Source organism: Lathyrus oleraceus, chromosome 6 (assembly GCF_024323335.1).
Source record: "Lathyrus oleraceus cultivar Zhongwan6 chromosome 6, CAAS_Psat_ZW6_1.0, whole genome shotgun sequence".
NCBI classification, from domain to species: domain Eukaryota; kingdom Viridiplantae; phylum Streptophyta; class Magnoliopsida; order Fabales; family Fabaceae; genus Lathyrus; species Lathyrus oleraceus.
The window spans coordinates 399,120,674-399,134,683 of NC_066584.1; the positions used below are offsets into that span (position 1 = coordinate 399,120,674).

Below are 14,010 nucleotides of genomic sequence, written 5' to 3' on the forward strand. Positions count from 1 at the left end.
GACATTTGCAACATACCAATGGATGTTTATTTGTGACATTTGAGACATTTTCAGTTTTTGTGAAATATAACATAAGAGCATGAGTGGTTTTTATGATGAAGGGTTTGGTTGAAAACCAACTATGTCAACAATGGTTGTGTGATCATGCAACTGATTTTTTTACTTCAGAAATATCTGACATGCAAATGTGATATAAATTTTAAGATGCATCTTGAAAATATATATTGAACTGTTAAATAATTAAAGTCTTTCTTAAAATATTTCGAAGATGCATCACTGGAATAAAAATTATCCAATATATATGACATCTCTCAGAATGGTCTTACTTGAGTATACAAGAGGTGCATTCAGAAATACATCTCCAAAAACAAGAGGCATTTGTGAAAATTCACGTGATGCAGTAAATCTACTGTGCTTTAAAAAATTCTTTTTTATAATCTAATTCAAAATCAAGTGGGCCTATATTGAGCTCATGCACCTAATTAAGAGCCGAAAGTAAGCCAATAGAGTGATACTTTCGGCTTTTATCGCCTACAAAGTAATATGTTCACTCTGATACAAACTCTTATTCCTACTCTATTATGAATAGCAGAAAAAGATCTATTATGAATAGTAGAAAGAGAAGCATCCACAATCAACGATACATTTGATATCATATTATATTTTTTTAACATGTGATCTGCCATGGCATACTAAATGGATGGTGGTGTTGTATCAATTCAGCTTCAAAGAAGTATAACACAGATATACACTAAAAACATAAGCAAGAAAAGACCCAAACGTAGGAATAAGAGTTAAAAAATAGTTTTGAATGCATGCTAGTGAATCAGTCAATATACAATAACTAGTTTCTTTTCATTTTGAACTGTATATATAAAAAAAATTAAAAAAAGTTTCTGGTTCCTCCAGCATCTACTACTTCACTGTATAACTATGATAAAGCCTTGATGTCATGTCATGTGCCCAAGTTATGGGTTCTTCCCAAAACTGCCAACTTCAGTAAATTAGTACTAAATTTAATCTATAATAAAATGGTAAAGAAAAGAAAATTTTCTAATTTTGGCAACATCTAAATGAGATAGGATATGATTCTATGTATACTTTGGCTGTAAATAATCATAAAATGACTTCAAATTTAAATAGTACTAAGTGAACTTAATAAAGTATATTTAAATAGTGCTATCAACACAGTTAAAACAGCATATTACCTAATCATTACTTGAATTACTGTCTGATTTCATTTCCAGATGATGTCACCCAGAAATTTGAGGGCAGGAACACCTCTTATCTCAACATCAACAAGCGGTGCTTGGATCATGGATAACGTCGAGAGTTCTGGATCACTCTGAATCATATCAAGAGCACGCGTTTGATCCTGAAAAGTTTGTTTGCAGTAAGATTTAACCCTTCATTTTTAGTTACATTGTTTTATTAATTGAATTATCATTCAGCTTAAAACCCGCAGAAAAATAGGATATTATTATATTAAACAGTTAAAGTACCTTTCTTTTCATGGCACAAAACTTGCAATCAGATGCGGATGGTGGAAGAATCTGATTGACAATGAGTCTCTTCACAGGAACACTTTCCTTCTTCAAGGAGGCACTCAATCTAGATGACTCACTAACTGCCATCACCTTTAGGATTAAAGACAGATTTAAGTAATTACTATGAGGTTTAAGAACTATATAATTAAGTTATCTATCATTCAGTTATTCAATCATTATTCAGTTGTGCAACACATTTCTAGGTCATACTGTGGGGATTGTAACAATAACAAATTCTGTTGAATCAGTGTCACGGAAAAGCTCGCGCACTTTTATCATCCTCTCCCTAAGCTTCTCCAGTTTATCAGCCTGTATCATCAAGATATGGAAAATGGTAAGCATGTTATGATGAAATTAAATGGAACAGTAACCCGACAATATGAATCTTACAGCATCTTCGCGAGTATTTTCTTGCCCAAACACGGATTTAATTGCAGAGGTAGCAGAAGATATCTTTTGCTTTAGCTGCAGCAGCATAATGGCATTAACACAATTTGATAAAGACATACTCGTAGGTGAACTAGCATTTCAAGACTGACCGAGTGGCTAGAAATTTTATATATAACGAATACAAAATTAGCAGTCAAACCTTTAGAATTTTCCCGATGGATGCATCCAAGAAATCAGGCAATGACAATAAACGTAATGTATGACCCTGTTCAGGAAAATGTGTAAACACCATGAGATAATTTCCAAAAAACAAAACAGATATGAAATATATAACTATTAGCATTTTGCTCACTGTAGGTGCCGTATCAAATACAATGCGGGTGAACATGTTATATTCGGGTGATTCAAGAAATTGCATAACCTGGCAAGAACATTTTAATTATTAGTAGAGGGAAAAAGGATTTATTGCACGAATAATTAGATTAGCGAATAAACATATCACCAGAGAGCATAAAAAAATACATGCCTTGGAAATCGCAATAGCTTCATCCAGTCCAGGAGGAGGTGTATCCAGTAATTCTCCCAGTTTTAGCTCTCCTAACTTTTGCAACCAAAGAATGAAACAACACGTCTTAAAGAAGGAAGCTTATAATGAAGCAAAACGAGTTATATTCCAGTATTTCCTAGTTATAATGTTAATCTTGTTTCACGAGATTTCTTAAAATTTAAATAGCTTAACGTGTGCTACAGGTTATAAACACATTAATGTATTCTAAAAGCATTTTATACGTAAATAAGCTTTTACCTGGTCTGCCATCATTCCAAGACCCATGCCATCCATGAAATCTTTGACTCCAGTACTTCCACCATTTTGTTTAGATGCATCTCGGAAATCTTCCCTAGCCTTATCAGGGTTTATCTGTAAAGCAAGCAAGGAACTACAAAAGTAAGAAAACACATAAGCAACTACAAGTGTAACATTAAATGGTTCACATATAGTTTACAAAAATAACAATCATAGTATTTAAGTATAACATTGATCAATTTTACAGAAACTCCAGCTTACTTCAAGAGCAAAAAGTGGATAATCAGGTCCATCGACTTGTATCAATGCTCCCCCTGCCAAATCCTACCGAGCACGCATACAATCAGAACTTGAAGCAGTAACAGTGAAGCAACATCAAAGCTAGAAAGCATGTAACCAACCTGAGCAAAAGAATCACTCAAAGAATGTGCTGGATCGGTGGAAACTACGAGAGTAGGGTGTCCACTATTTGCAAATTTAACAGCAAGTGAAGCAGCACAACTTGTCTTCCCTACCCCTCCTTTTCCACCTAGCAGGTAATACTTCCTCTCAGTCCCAGCAACCATGTCATCAAACCCCGCTAATGATTCCGTAGGGGTAGCCACTGATCTCACTGACAACAAAACAAGGCAAAACATTAAAATTTGTTGTCAAATTCTCAAAAGGTACAAAAATAGCCGAAATTACTAAAGCAAAGCACTTTCGGACACTTCAGATCGAAGGCGTGTCTGTGTCTGGTATTGACACAGCATCGGCACCAACTACATTAAATTACTTCAATTAAACAAAAAAATCATGGTTGAAATTAAACTAGTTAGTAATGTATAAAATGACAATAAGCATACCCATTAACATAACATAACCCCTCTTTACTTATCTGATTACCCCCCATTCTATACAAATTTCCAACAAGTCTTTACTTTTACAATCAAACACTTCAATTCCCACACTCCTAAACTAGAAGAATTAAAATCGGGAAGTAAAAAATTGGAGCAATATAAAGAAATGAAAGATAAGAAAAAAAGAGTGAACCTTGAAAAGACTTGGTGGGTGGTTTAGTGGAAGAGCGCAAGGAAAGAAAGGTGAAGGATTTGTGGAAAGGAAGGAGGCGAGATGAGGTGGGAGGGAAAGAGAGAAGAGGTTTTGTGGGCATTGAATTTGTTATGCGAAGAGAAGATGATGAAATAGCAGAAGCTGAGTGGCACGCCATTTTCTTCTTCAATTCGGTTCTTGTTTAATCTCTTCTTTCTTTGTTTTTGTTATGGCTATTTGGTTTTCGTTTACTCTCTTTTCGAACACGGTAACCAGGTTTTTGGTTATTAAACTGATTTCTTGGACTCAAATACGGCCACGGCAAAAAAGAAAAAAGAAATGCAAATATAAGATAGAGTTACAAAATAGACCAAAACTTAAGATTCGCTTAAATGTATTTAAAATTAATACAATCTAATTATGTAAAAAAAGTAGTATAATAGTGTAACATTATGAAAATGAAAAAAAAAATGGATTTATAAATACACATCTGCAATATTTACATTTTTATCTTAAAAAAATAAATTTTAATCACTAAATTATTTGACTATAAAAAAGAATAAAGACGCCGTCAATAAATTTTATCTCTAGATAAATATTCGAAATTATTAGATTGAATGTTAAAAATTAAAATTCAAACTCTGATTCTCACAGTTGTATGTTTGATCTCTTAGATGTTATGAGCATTTTGTCTACAAATAAATAAATATAAATAAATTTAAATGCAAAAATATGAAAATAGACATACACAAAATATTTGAATTTAAAATAAATGAACTAGCTCTATGAATAAGTTTAAATAAATGATCAAAAATGTAATTAAACAGAATAATTTTCTTTTAGTGACAGGATTCTATTAGGAGGGTATATGGAAATTTTCAAATCCTCATTTTAAACTCTGACTTTGAATATATGCTAAATGCAACCTTACATATGTGCCAATCAAAATTGTTAAAGAGTGTCACATAAAAATGAATAGTCTTAATATATATAAATGAAACAATCTTTACCATACAAATCGATTTTCTAAGATTGAATTAAGATCAATCACAATATTAAGATAATATCACATTCTATTAAAGAGTCTCAGCATTTGTTATCACCCATATATTCATACCTAAATCTATTAGTATTGAGAATCTCACATTAAAAATTGTTATGATTTTAATATATGTTTATAAGTTGAGACAATTCCCACATTACAAAGCGGAATTATAAGGTTAATTTGAATCATGACTAAACGAATTCTTTTGAAAATCACTTTTGATTGTGTGATTCGAAACATGTAATTGTTTGACTCGAATCACATAATTCAAATGAGTCAAATAAACTATTTTCATATTTTATCATCTTGATTCAAGTTATCCTTTCATCTAATTCAAATCATAATTTTAAGGATCTGACTTGAATCAATTGCTTAATTTTTCAACTTTTTTGTGTTTTATCTCTAACACATATACAAATCATTTTTATCATTCTCTCCATAAGTGTGAATCCATAATTTTCACAATCCTTACAAAATAAGAGTGTTCTTTTTTTCACAAACACATTCTCTCTCTCAAGTCAAGTTTAAAAAAGAATTTCATAGAGTGTTGATTTCGTGAGTTATGATTAGAAATGTGTGAAATTCTTTTGATAACCAATCATCTTCTGTCTTTAGCTAAAATTTTCATGTTGGGGTTACCTAATTCTAAGATTGAGTGTGAGTGGTAGTTGAAGGTATATTAAGAAATCTAATGTTTTTGTGAAGTTTTTTTTATGCATCAGATTGAAGAATTAGATCGTGATTATGAATTTTAGGGACTGACTTACAACAAAGAAAAATATTATTTTTTCTCCAAGCAAATTTAGCTAGAGTCGAGTGGAAACTAACAAAGTTTTGGAGTTTCTAAACTCCTTTAGTAGAACAAAGGCTCAAAATTGAGTGAAGACAAGTGCAAACTAAATTTTGGAGTAAACTTTAGTTCTATGAAGGTGTCGGGCTCAAGATTGAGTGAAGATCTTGAAGATTTGACAATTTTTAATGTGATGTTTACACTAGAAATGAAATCTAGATTCATACATGTGTTTGCTTAGTGTTTTTACTAGAAGTGTTCAATGTTGTCTTGATTGTCGGTTTGTATAAAAAGAATGTTTATATTAATTTGTAAAATAGTGAAAGACCCAGCGAATTTTCAATGGTTCGTCGTTGGAGACTATATTAAGAGTTAATGAGGATGAATGCACTGAATCAGTATAAATTTGGTGCAAAATTACTCTTTCTTTTTCTCTTTTGAATCTTGTGTATATTTGTATGATTTTAGATTTTATAGCTTTTCTAGAATCACATGTGGCTAGATTTTTAATAGCTTATAATAGTATGTGTAAACTAGGGGTGACAAAACAGGTCGCGACCCGCACACCCGCTAAAAAATGGCGGATTGAGTTGAAATTTTGTGTCTGTCCACCCCTTCAACCCGCCCCGCTTCAAGCCGACCTCGTCTTAAGCCCGCCAAAAAAAGAGAAGGACGGGTAGTTATCAAGTACTCAAAATATTTATTTTGCTTGATTGAAGGTTAATAATTAGACTATAATTTTAAAATACTTGTTGATAAATGCAATATGTTTTAAAGTAAAGTTTGTTTAAAATATAATTTATAAAAAATTATTATAAAAAATAAGTGAAAAATCTAATTAAAATGTAAAAATAAGTCTATTAATCTAATTAAAATGAAAAAATAAGTCTATCAATCTATTAAAAATGAAAAATAAATAAATAAGTAGACGGACAAACCCGCCACTTTGACGGAGCGAACTAGATTTTTACGTCCAATTTCACTCGACTAACTTGTTCGCCCCATCCCCTTTTTTGGCGGGCTTAAGATGGGGCGGGAAAGACGGTCTGTTTTATCACCCTAGTGTAAATATAATTTTGTAATAAATTCAATGATCCAAATCTTCTTTCTTATAATTATAATTCTATAGACTTTGTAATTTATATTGATCGATCAAGTAATAATATTCAATTTAAACCTCTTGTGTAAATTGAATTTAATTGATTGATTCAAATTCATTGCTTGTTTAGCATCTTCATCATTCAAATTAATTGTAGTTTTTGATATTTTTAGTGAACCGTGAAATCAATCCAAACATATTTTTGATGAAGATTCCTTATCACATTTTTTTGTAAAACTTTAATTTTGAAGAAAATAGTTTGACAAAAAATATTTATTTAACCTCCTTCTAGAGCATTCAACACTCATATTCTACCTAACAACATCTAATTCATTTTCAAATTTTCAACTATTTTTGTGTTTCTCTCCTATTCCACTTACTTAGTTGATCTCAAAAGTAACTATTATGGAAATTGGTAAGTAAAGAAACGTGGAAGGCAAGACAATCGTGGAAACTAAAGTGCTTCGATACGAGATTACTTTTTTAAATTCACCTCTTCAGGCTAACTCATTCTTGTGTTTATTTCTTACCAATTTAAAACCAATAATCTCGCTTAGTTTTTCATTAATCTTCTGATTTTCAATATATAATCACTATATAATTTTGAAGCTATTTTAAATAATTTTTCATAAAAATAATTTTTGAAATATTTTTACAAAAATCACAATTTTAACTAAGTTTTGAATGTATATTTATCTTATAAGATATCAATATTAATCTTTCAACTTATAAAAAACAAATTAGAAAAAACTTCTAATATTTTGAAAAATATTTTCATAAAAATCATTTTTAAAATTAAAATAAAAAATCTATTTTTCTAAAGATAAAATAAAGAGACCCAAAATGCAACATGTAAAATTGTAACAAGAAAAAATATGAAGAATGCCCACTACACAAGTGAAATTTTAATTGCGAAACTATCCTTGAACTTCGCAACATCTCATTTCCAACCGTCCTCTTGTCTTTCCTGGCTTCTCTCACCTTTCTCTGCTGCATTGACTCCTTATGGTTAGATTATGAGATGGGAATATTATATAGAAAGCTCAATACACTAGACCTTCATGATTGTATAATCTGATCAGTGAACTGCATTTTCCCTTGTGCAAAACACTATCTACACAATAGAAATATTATATAATGATTCATAAAAATCCCATAATATCAATGCAGATATGATACACAACATAGCATTCCTTCCCCTCTATACATTTTTTAATGTGACAAACATCTCAGTATGCACCACCATAAATAAATAAAGATAACATCACATTGAATGAGACATTTTCTTAATATCAGAATAATCACAAAACTTAATAAAAGTCTGAGTTTAATGAACACCAACAATTGTTACATTCCATCACCCTTCCAATATCTCAGTGCTACACTAATGCAGCCTATATAAATTTGGTCAAAAATTGTACCTTTCAAGATTGTTTTCCAGCTATATCTTCCAATGTAAGATTTAGTGTATCAACTGACCCTCTTCTAACTTCTTCTCCCTGAGTAGCCAGAAAATCCTCAATGCTTCCTGGTTCGCCAAACCATCCAAGGTGATCCGCAAGCAAGTGAAGATTATTACATCCACCGCATCTTGCTACTACTACACCCTTCTCATATGATTCGCGACAAACTGTCTTAATGGACCTCGTTTCACAGACCTTGCAAGTGAAAATCATAGCAAGATCGTGCCTTGAGGATGTTTTCAAACTGGAATTAGCCGAAAACTTTATGGAAGAGTTCTCGGTAATGCTCATGGACGTAGGGACATTATCTGAGTTCACACTAGATTTCAAGGCATCGGCTTCATTATTCCCTACATCTTCACAAACGGGTTTATTTGGATTTGTCTGTGTCGAGACCTCTCTTTTAAGAAATCCATATCTGTTTAATATTGTATCGATCGAAGAATGCCAAGAGGAAGCTAACAATAAACATAACAGTGAAATGTTAATAAGAAAGACTTGTACTTGGAAGTGTAAGGAGAGAAGTAAGAGAGACCTAGTACAAAGTCCTCCATTTGTAACGCATAAGCTCAAGTTATTATAATCGTCACTATATGGATAAGGCGGAAAGCATAGGAATCTCGCATACCACGCCGGAAGGCGAAGGAATCTCTAACCGCCCCCTCATATATAAGGGATCTCACCCAAGACCTATGTTCTAACCATAATTTACTCCCACACTATAATGGACGCAAACGCAGGTTAATACACCAAAAGATTGTGAAGTTATGAGAAAGAAAACCATAACAATCAGAGTCGCAATTGAAAAGCTAATATGAATCAGGAATCCCTAAAAAGCATCCTATTTGATAAGCTCAGCAATTTCCGGTGGATATTACGACAAATTCGAGAAATAAGAGAAAAACGAGAAAAGAATAGCTAGTTACAATGAATTTGATACCTTGGACGATGGGGTGGCGATGATATTGGAATGATTGTGTTGGAACGAATCGCGTCTGCAACCGCAAAATCCTCGCCAGCGCCGCCATACTATGCTATTCTGTGCTCCTCAACTTTTTTAAGAATTTGGGCTTTTCATACTTTCATGTGCCGCCGGTTATGTTTCTGTTCATGGGCTAAAGAATGGTTCTCACTTGGCATTCCATTCCAGTGCACCCCACATCTAAAATTTAAATTGTAATTAAATATAATCTATATTTATTTTACCATGATTAAGACGTGATAAACTAATATAGAACCTCCATAAACTTAAAACAGCTTTAATGAAATATAGGAATATAGGGTGCCAAATAAAAATCTCCGATCAATTTTTGTAAATTTCAACTTTGAGCTCCACTTATTTTTATCATGGGAAATGCTAGGAAGACATTCTCTAACATATATTTTCTAACACGTCTAAAATTTACATTAGTCTTACCAAGTCATTTGAGTCTATATAAATTTTGTGGAATCTCTGTGATATTTAAGCAATCATGGAGAATGTCTTAGAAAATGTATGTTAGACAAAGTTTTACCATTTCTCTTTTATCATGTATAATGAGAATTTAAATGATACTGTATACATTAAGTGTAAAATCATTTTACACTATAGTTGTTAAACTTTTACTAATATTTGAATTTTAGTTTAATCAACTATAAAATAGCTTCTATAAATAGTTGTGATGCATATAAAAAATGGGTTAAATATATGTTAACCCCCGTTAATTTAGCGAGTTTTGATTTCAATCCCTATAAGATTTTTTTTTATTTCCCCTTTATCAAATTCAGATTCCTTCAATAAAGAATTTGGGTCATATTTTCGCTCAGAATCTGAAAATATGTCTTACGTGGCATTGAGCAACTTGCTGACTATGTATTTAGTATTTTATTTAAAAGAAAAAAGAACTTACAATTTAACCCGTTTCTTATTTACCCCCGTGAAAATCTATGGCTCACAATTATTTATTTCACCCAAAATAGAAATCGGAGAAGACGAAGCTATGGTGTCGTCACGGTGGAGCGAAGCGAAGGACGGTCTCCATCCTGAAAGTTTTTATTATCTGTAATTTCAGAACATGCAAGTGTTTAATGTTGTATTTCACCATGGATAGGAATTTGTATGGTTGAATGATGGTGATACGATATACAGGGGTGATGTTTTGACCATAGTGTCTAGACAACTCATTGATAAGTGGTTAATGGTTAACGTTCATAAGTTGGTGACTGGGTGAGGTTACATAGAAAGAACGTACAAAATGTGGATCAAAATTCTTGACATAGATGAAAACTTTTTCCAGATTATGAATAATGATGATGCTTACGATTTTGCTGCATACGCTTGTGCGACCCAAGTAGATGTGGAAATGTTTGTGGAGCATGATGTCACTGATATAGAAGTCACAGTAAAGAGTCTTAGATGTGTGAATGAGATGGTAGAGTTAGATGGATGTAATGATGAGGGATTTGAAGGGTTTAATGATAATGAGGATGAAAGAACCACTGCTATTGTAGATGGATTTGATGGAATTGATGTTTCTCTACCCATTAATGAGGGTACCATAGTTGCTGGATTGTTAATTGGTTCCAAAAAGAAGAAATAGGGAGATGATGAATATGTTAGTGATGAGCTAGACAAATCTGATCCAGATGTTTTTGATGATGATAATGGGTCTAAGTTTGACAAGTTTAGGAAAGAACAACTAAAGAAGAATTTTAAGTTTAAGTGGGGTATGCAATTCAATTCTCTAGAGACTTTAGAGAGGCAATTCGTGAGTGGTCAGTATTAAATGGTAGGGAAATTACTTTTGTGAAAAATGAGAGTTACATGGTAAGGATAGAATGCATGGCTAAATGTGGTTTTCTAATGCTATGCTCTAAAGTGAGCCATAAGCACGCTTATGTTATAAATACAATAATAGACAACCACACATGTGCTAGGGTTTTGGATAATAGATCTGCAAACTCAAGGTGGATGGCCAAGCCAGTTGTGAAGAAAATGCAAACATATGAGACAGTTAGGATTTATGATATTATTCAAGACATGAGACAGAATTACTCTGTGGGAATTATTGTGGCTAGGGCATGGAAGGAAAATCTGATAGCAAAGAAGATAATTGAAGGAGATGCAGACAAGCAATATGCAAATTTATGGAGATATGATGTTGAGTTGCAAAGGGTAAATGTTGGAAATACTATGAAGATCGACGTTGACGGGCCAAACTCATCAATTCAACCAAGGTTTGGATCTTTTTACTTTTATTTTTATGGTTGTAAAAAAGGATTCATAAATGGATGCAGACCATTTGTTGAGGTTGGTGGATGTCATTTAAAGACAAAATATGGTGGTCAACTTTTAAATGTTGTGGGTAGGGATCCCAATGACCAATACTTTCCATTAGTATTTGGTGTTGTGGAAATTGAAACAAAAGACAGCTGGAGGTGGTTTCTACACTTGTTAATGGAAGATGTTGGGTGACAAGACAATATATATGTCTTTATTTCAAATCAATAAAAGGTGTGTGATTTTCATACTTCTCATTATATTTTAAATTATCTATTGTTAGTTGTATTTAAAGGTGTATGATTTTCATATTTGATGTAGGGTTTGGTAGCAGTATTTGTAGAAATGTTTGAAAGAATAGAGCATAGGTTGTGTCTAAGACACTTGTATGCAAATATCAAGAAAAATTTTGGAGGTGGATAATTAATAAGAGATCTCATGATGGGAGCTACCAAGGCAACTTACTATCAAGGATGGATGCAAAAAATGAATGAACTGAAGCAAGTAGATCTCAAGTTCTGGACATGGCTAATGGGAGCACCTCCAAAATGTTGGTGTAAGCATGCATTTAGTTTTTACCCTAAATGTGATATATTGATGAACAATATTGTTGAGTCTTTTAATGAGACAAATTTATCATCTAGGGATAAACCTATACTAACCATGTGTGAGTGGATTAGAAAATACTTAATGAATAGGTGCTCTACTTCTAACATCAAACTTGATAAGTAGTCACACGAGGTTATGCCAATTCCTAGGAAGATATTAGATAATGAGGTGGCTATGAATGGTCATTGGATGTCAACTTGGGTTATGGATGAAAATTTTCAGGTTACTCATTCTTATAACACACGATAATTCATAGTTAACATTGCCAAAATGTCTTGTACATGTAATTTCTGGGATTTGGTTGGCATTCCTTGTAGGCATGTTGTTGTAGCTTTAGCTTATATGCAACAGAATTCAGAAATGTTTGTTGATGAATGTTATTCTAGGAAAAAATATGTCTTTTGTTATGGTTTTGCTATGAGTCCCATAAATGGATATGAAATGTGGCATGAAGTTCAAAGTGAAGAGCTTCTACCTCCTCTGTACAAAAAAGGTCCTGGCAGACCAAAAAAACTAAGAATTAGGGAATATGGTGAGGATGGTGCTAGAAGAAGATTGTCTGGTGTATCTTATAGGTGTACAAGATAAGCTTGGACACAATGTTCAGTCATGCAAGAGCAAAAAATAAGATCCAAATGCCTTGAAAATAAGGTATGTTGTTTGTTTGTTCAGTCGTGTTGTTTGGTTTCTCTGTCAAAAGAGGAATCTGATATTGTCTGTCATTTGGATTGTTGTAGAAAAAGGTCAAGGTTGATGCAGATAATATAAACCAAAGTGGCAGCAAAGCATGAACAAAAACTGAAACCGACATCAACACAACAAATCCAGTTATGCAAACAGAAACTGATATCAAGACAACCAGTGCCAAAAAGAAAGGCAAAGCTAAAGTCAAACAAGAAGGCAAAGCAATGAGAAAGAGATCAAGTGAGATAATTAAGCTGAAATGGTTTCAAAAACCAATCATAAGACCTGGTTCAAATCCTAACCAACCAATGTATTTGACAGAAGATGAAGGAGGTACCCTGACACAAGAAGGCGATGGATCTCAAAATACAAAGATGATAACAAAAGAATCTCCAAAGAATAAATCAAAGTGTGTCATCTTGTAATGACTAATGCACACTTTTTGTGCCATTTTATAATCATCTTATGAACTATTAATCTCATTACTTTTTACCACAATTATTGAATGACAACAAAATGAAACATTTCATTAATACAATGACGTTTTACACTATTTGCATAATCTTCAAAATACAATAATGCATTTTCTGCATAAACTTCAAAATACATCAAGCTATAACAAATTACAACAAGATGAAAATTACATAAACTTGTCAATATTGCAAACATAAATCTTCATTTTTACTTTTTCTAACTTCTTTGATGTGATTTCTAACTTCACATATTTCATCTCATAGTTTTTGCAACTTGCTAGAATATTTGTATTCTCATTCATACAGTGTCCAATTTCATCATCTCCCACAAAAAGGTCACATTTATTCTCATTCTACAAACACAAACAATAATTACACACAAATATCACATACTGGATTTTATGATGTGCAACATTATTAACTTTCTTACCCCTACATTATGACATCTCCATAATTTCCTATTACGATTTTGAACAGTGTTGGCGACCCACATCTTCATTGCATGATCACATCCACACCTGGATAAAGATGAAAATCCAACTGAAGGTGTGCTGCTGCTTCCAACTGTATTGCTTCCAACCATGTTATCTTCTAAGCAAATCGTTCCAGAGAGAAGAAGAAAAAGAACGTATACGCGAATGGAAGAAGAAGATAATGAAAATGCGAATTGGATTTGTGAGTCCTAGATTTCACGTGGGCTAAATCAAAAATTGATGCAACATGTGAAAATTTACACAATCAGCAAGTTGCCGAATGCCACATATGACATATTTTCAAATTCTGAGCAAATATGTGATCCCAGAGTTTTTATTGA

General features: G+C 32.5%; 2 protein-coding genes across 5 annotated transcripts; both read right to left on the reverse strand.

Annotated features, from left to right (window-relative positions):
* Positions 1–788: 788 nt before the first annotated feature.
* On the reverse strand, positions 789–4,092 carry LOC127093124 (ATPase GET3B). Of its 2 annotated transcripts, none has more exons than XM_051032025.1 (12): positions 3,775–4,092; positions 3,144–3,355; positions 3,004–3,066; positions 2,743–2,856; positions 2,464–2,538; positions 2,290–2,358; positions 2,137–2,202; positions 1,938–2,012; positions 1,818–1,856; positions 1,503–1,637; positions 1,209–1,375; positions 789–987 (listed from the first exon to the last, which is right to left on the reverse strand). In XM_051032025.1, the coding sequence occupies exons 1-11, from the start codon at positions 3,950–3,952 to the stop codon at positions 1,238–1,240; spliced, it is 1,164 nt and encodes a 387-aa protein (XP_050887982.1). In that variant the 5' UTR covers positions 3,953–4,092; the 3' UTR covers positions 789–987; positions 1,209–1,237. The 2 variants fall into 2 exon arrangements, with proteins under 2 accessions (XP_050887982.1, XP_050887981.1); XM_051032024.1 differs by having other exon boundaries at positions 1,758–1,856; positions 3,775–4,091.
* A 3,451-nt stretch (positions 4,093–7,543) lies between these two features.
* LOC127092929 (uncharacterized) lies at positions 7,544–9,326 on the reverse strand. Of its 3 annotated transcripts, none has more exons than XM_051031825.1 (3): positions 9,112–9,326; positions 8,130–8,629; positions 7,544–7,698 (listed from the first exon to the last, which is right to left on the reverse strand). In XM_051031825.1, the coding sequence occupies exons 1-2, from the start codon at positions 9,197–9,199 to the stop codon at positions 8,133–8,135; spliced, it is 585 nt and encodes a 194-aa protein (XP_050887782.1). In that variant the 5' UTR covers positions 9,200–9,326; the 3' UTR covers positions 7,544–7,698; positions 8,130–8,132. The 3 variants fall into 3 exon arrangements, with proteins under 3 accessions (XP_050887782.1, XP_050887781.1, XP_050887780.1); XM_051031824.1 differs by having other exon boundaries at positions 7,544–7,818; XM_051031823.1 differs by having other exon boundaries at positions 7,544–7,822.
* Between the last annotated feature and the right edge of the window lie 4,684 nt (positions 9,327–14,010).

Bases quoted from the DNA above. Each gene is read 5' to 3' on its own strand.
- LOC127092929 (XM_051031825.1), bottom strand. From the start codon at position 9,199: ATGGCGGCGCTGGCGAGGATTTTGCGGTTGCAGACGCGATTCGTTCCA. The intron at 8,630-9,111 runs GTATCAAATTCA...GTTTATTGTTAG, and splicing joins TCGCCACCCCATCGTCCAAG to CTTCCTCTTGGCATTCTTCG.
- LOC127093124 (XM_051032024.1), bottom strand. From the start codon at position 3,952: ATGGCGTGCCACTCAGCTTCTGCTATTTCATCATCTTCTCTTCGCATA. The intron at 2,203-2,289 runs GTGAGCAAAATG...TTTCCTGAACAG, and splicing joins TATTTGATACGGCACCTACA to GGTCATACATTACGTTTATT. The intron at 1,857-1,937 runs GTAAGATTCATA...TTGATGATACAG, and splicing joins AAAATACTCGCGAAGATGCT to GCTGATAAACTGGAGAAGCT.